The 1,983-nt window shown below is 64.8% G+C and overlaps 1 protein-coding gene across 1 annotated transcript in view; it reads right to left on the minus strand.

Moving 5' to 3' along the window:
• Positions 1 to 273: 273 nt before the first annotated feature.
• LOC104125759 (probable E3 ubiquitin-protein ligase makorin-1) overlaps positions 274 to 1,983 on the minus strand; it is a gene marked incomplete at its 5' end in the record, with an annotated part of 2,165 nt that continues 455 nt past the window's right edge. The window contains 5 exons of the mRNA XM_009638242.1: positions 274 to 631; positions 704 to 814; positions 1,037 to 1,257; positions 1,371 to 1,462; positions 1,734 to 1,966. Coding sequence (XP_009636537.1) covers positions 274 to 631; positions 704 to 814; positions 1,037 to 1,257; positions 1,371 to 1,462; positions 1,734 to 1,966 — 1,015 coding nt within the window. The remainder of the gene's footprint in view (positions 632 to 703; positions 815 to 1,036; positions 1,258 to 1,370; positions 1,463 to 1,733; positions 1,967 to 1,983) is intronic.

A 1,983-nucleotide genomic window follows, 5' to 3' on the forward strand; every position in this document is an offset into this window, starting at 1 on the left:
AAGAGAAAGGGGGGGGGGCTGTGCCCCACTGCCCTGAGGCCCCTGCAGCTCTGCCACCCCCCCAGGGCTTCCCAGGGACGTGGGACCCTCTGGGGATCCGCCACCGATAAGGGGGTGACTGATCAGCATCACCCATTTCTCTGTCCCACCCCACCCCTGCGACACCCTCCATGCCCACAGTCACCCCAAACCACCGCTGGGAGCAGCTTCCCCCTCCCAGAAGATGTTTCCTTGACGCCAACAGCACCCAGGCCCAGTGGGGCACCCCACGGCTTAGTCGGAGTCGCTGAAGTCACTGAAGAACATCTCGTGGCCATAACTCGAGTACCGCAAGCCTGTCTCCATCAGGGTGAGAGCCCATTCCAGCATGCGGAGCTCCTCATCCTCCTCGTCAGAGCTCTCCGAGGAAGAAGGGCTGAACTCCTGCAGCACAGGAGGGAGGATGAGCCCCGGCCTCGAGCCGCGCAGTGCTCCCCCAGATTGTGCTGCCCCCCCACTTACAACCGGCATCCTCGACCGCTGCCGCCTGCGCCGCGGCTGCCAGCTGGCGGGCAGCTCGTGCCGGTAGATGCAGTCTGACTTGAACGGGCAGCGGCCACGGTTCCGGACAAAGAACTTGCACCTGATTTTCCTGTGGGATTCAAAGCACAGCAGTGAGCGCAGCTCCCGGAGCAGCACAGAGCCCACGGCGCCACGCACTCACCCCGTCCGCGCCTTGAAGGTTTCGATGAGCTTCTCCTTCTCGCCCACGTCCGAGACCCAGTATTTGTGGGGGATGTAGTAACTGGAGGTGACCCGGCACTCTGGGCAGGCCCTGGGTGAAGGTAATGGGTGCAGGTGGGTCTCCAAAAAAGGGAGCAGGGAAGCACGGGCTCAGCACCCATGCCGAGTGGTCCCACCACCAGCAACCCCCGTCCCCATCACAGCTCCCAAGTCGCTCCAATCCCGAAGCTGCATCTCGCCAGACCCAAGGAAGGATTTTGGGGTGCAGAAGGGGTGACGGTGACCAGCCTGCCGTGTCCCCATCCCCACTCACTTGATGACCACGCTCTGGAAGTCCCGGCTGCGGCGCCACTTGCGGATGCAGCCCACGCAGTACGCGTGGCTGCAGTTCGGGAGGATCCCAAAGAGCCGCTCCTCTGGCAGCGGCTTCTCGTACACCCGGTCCATGCAGATGCCGCACACCACGGCCTCGCTCCGGGCCCTCAGCACCGCGGTGGGGACCGGGGCTGCCGCAGCGCCCGGCGCTGTGGGGACCTGCAAGCAGAGCAGCACAGCACTGCAACCCCCCGGCTCCATCACTGCCCCGGCCTAGGGGGCTGACACGGGGTGATGGGGACCATCCGCATGCAGGAGACCCCCAAGCCCACCTCTGCAGGGTCTGTCCACGTCGCTGTCTCCACCGCTGCCTCTCTGGTGTCAGGAGGATTTGGATCCAGTCCCAGCCCTTGTGGCTGGGAACCTGCAGGCAGGAGAGCTCTCAGGAAAAGCGCGTCCCACCCCATCACCAGAGGGGTGGGCTGGCTGCTCACAGGGCACAGGCTTAGCAGTTAAGGTCCCCACCTAAAAAAGCTGCTAGGAGAGCTTCCGGCAACCCCAGCTGGGCCCTGCCCAGAGATGGATGGAGGAGGATTCGGGTTGAGGGCAGACACATGCACAGGATGCTCCCACCGTGACCCTCGCCCCCCCCAGTATCCTCAGCCCTGCTGGTCCGCAGGCACTCTAGCACCTACCTGAGGCACCCCGAGCTTGTGTGGGGAGAAATTCTGTGCTGGTGGCCCCATGGGGGCTGTTATCAGGTGCTGGGATGTTCTCCTTGTATTTTTCTTCCTCCTCAACCTCCGCGCTTGGGAACTTGAAGGTCACGTGCGTCCCGCTGGGGACAGGGTGGGCTGAGCCGCACCGGGCTCCCTGCCGGCCCTGGGTCACTGCCGCAGGCACGCTGCCAGGCTCCGAGCCCCCGCGGCTGGGGGGGGCAGAGGT

This window comes from Egretta garzetta, unplaced genomic scaffold (genome assembly GCF_000687185.1).
Source record: "Egretta garzetta isolate BGI_Z169 unplaced genomic scaffold, ASM68718v1 scaffold105, whole genome shotgun sequence".
NCBI lineage: Eukaryota > Metazoa > Chordata > Aves > Pelecaniformes > Ardeidae > Egretta > Egretta garzetta.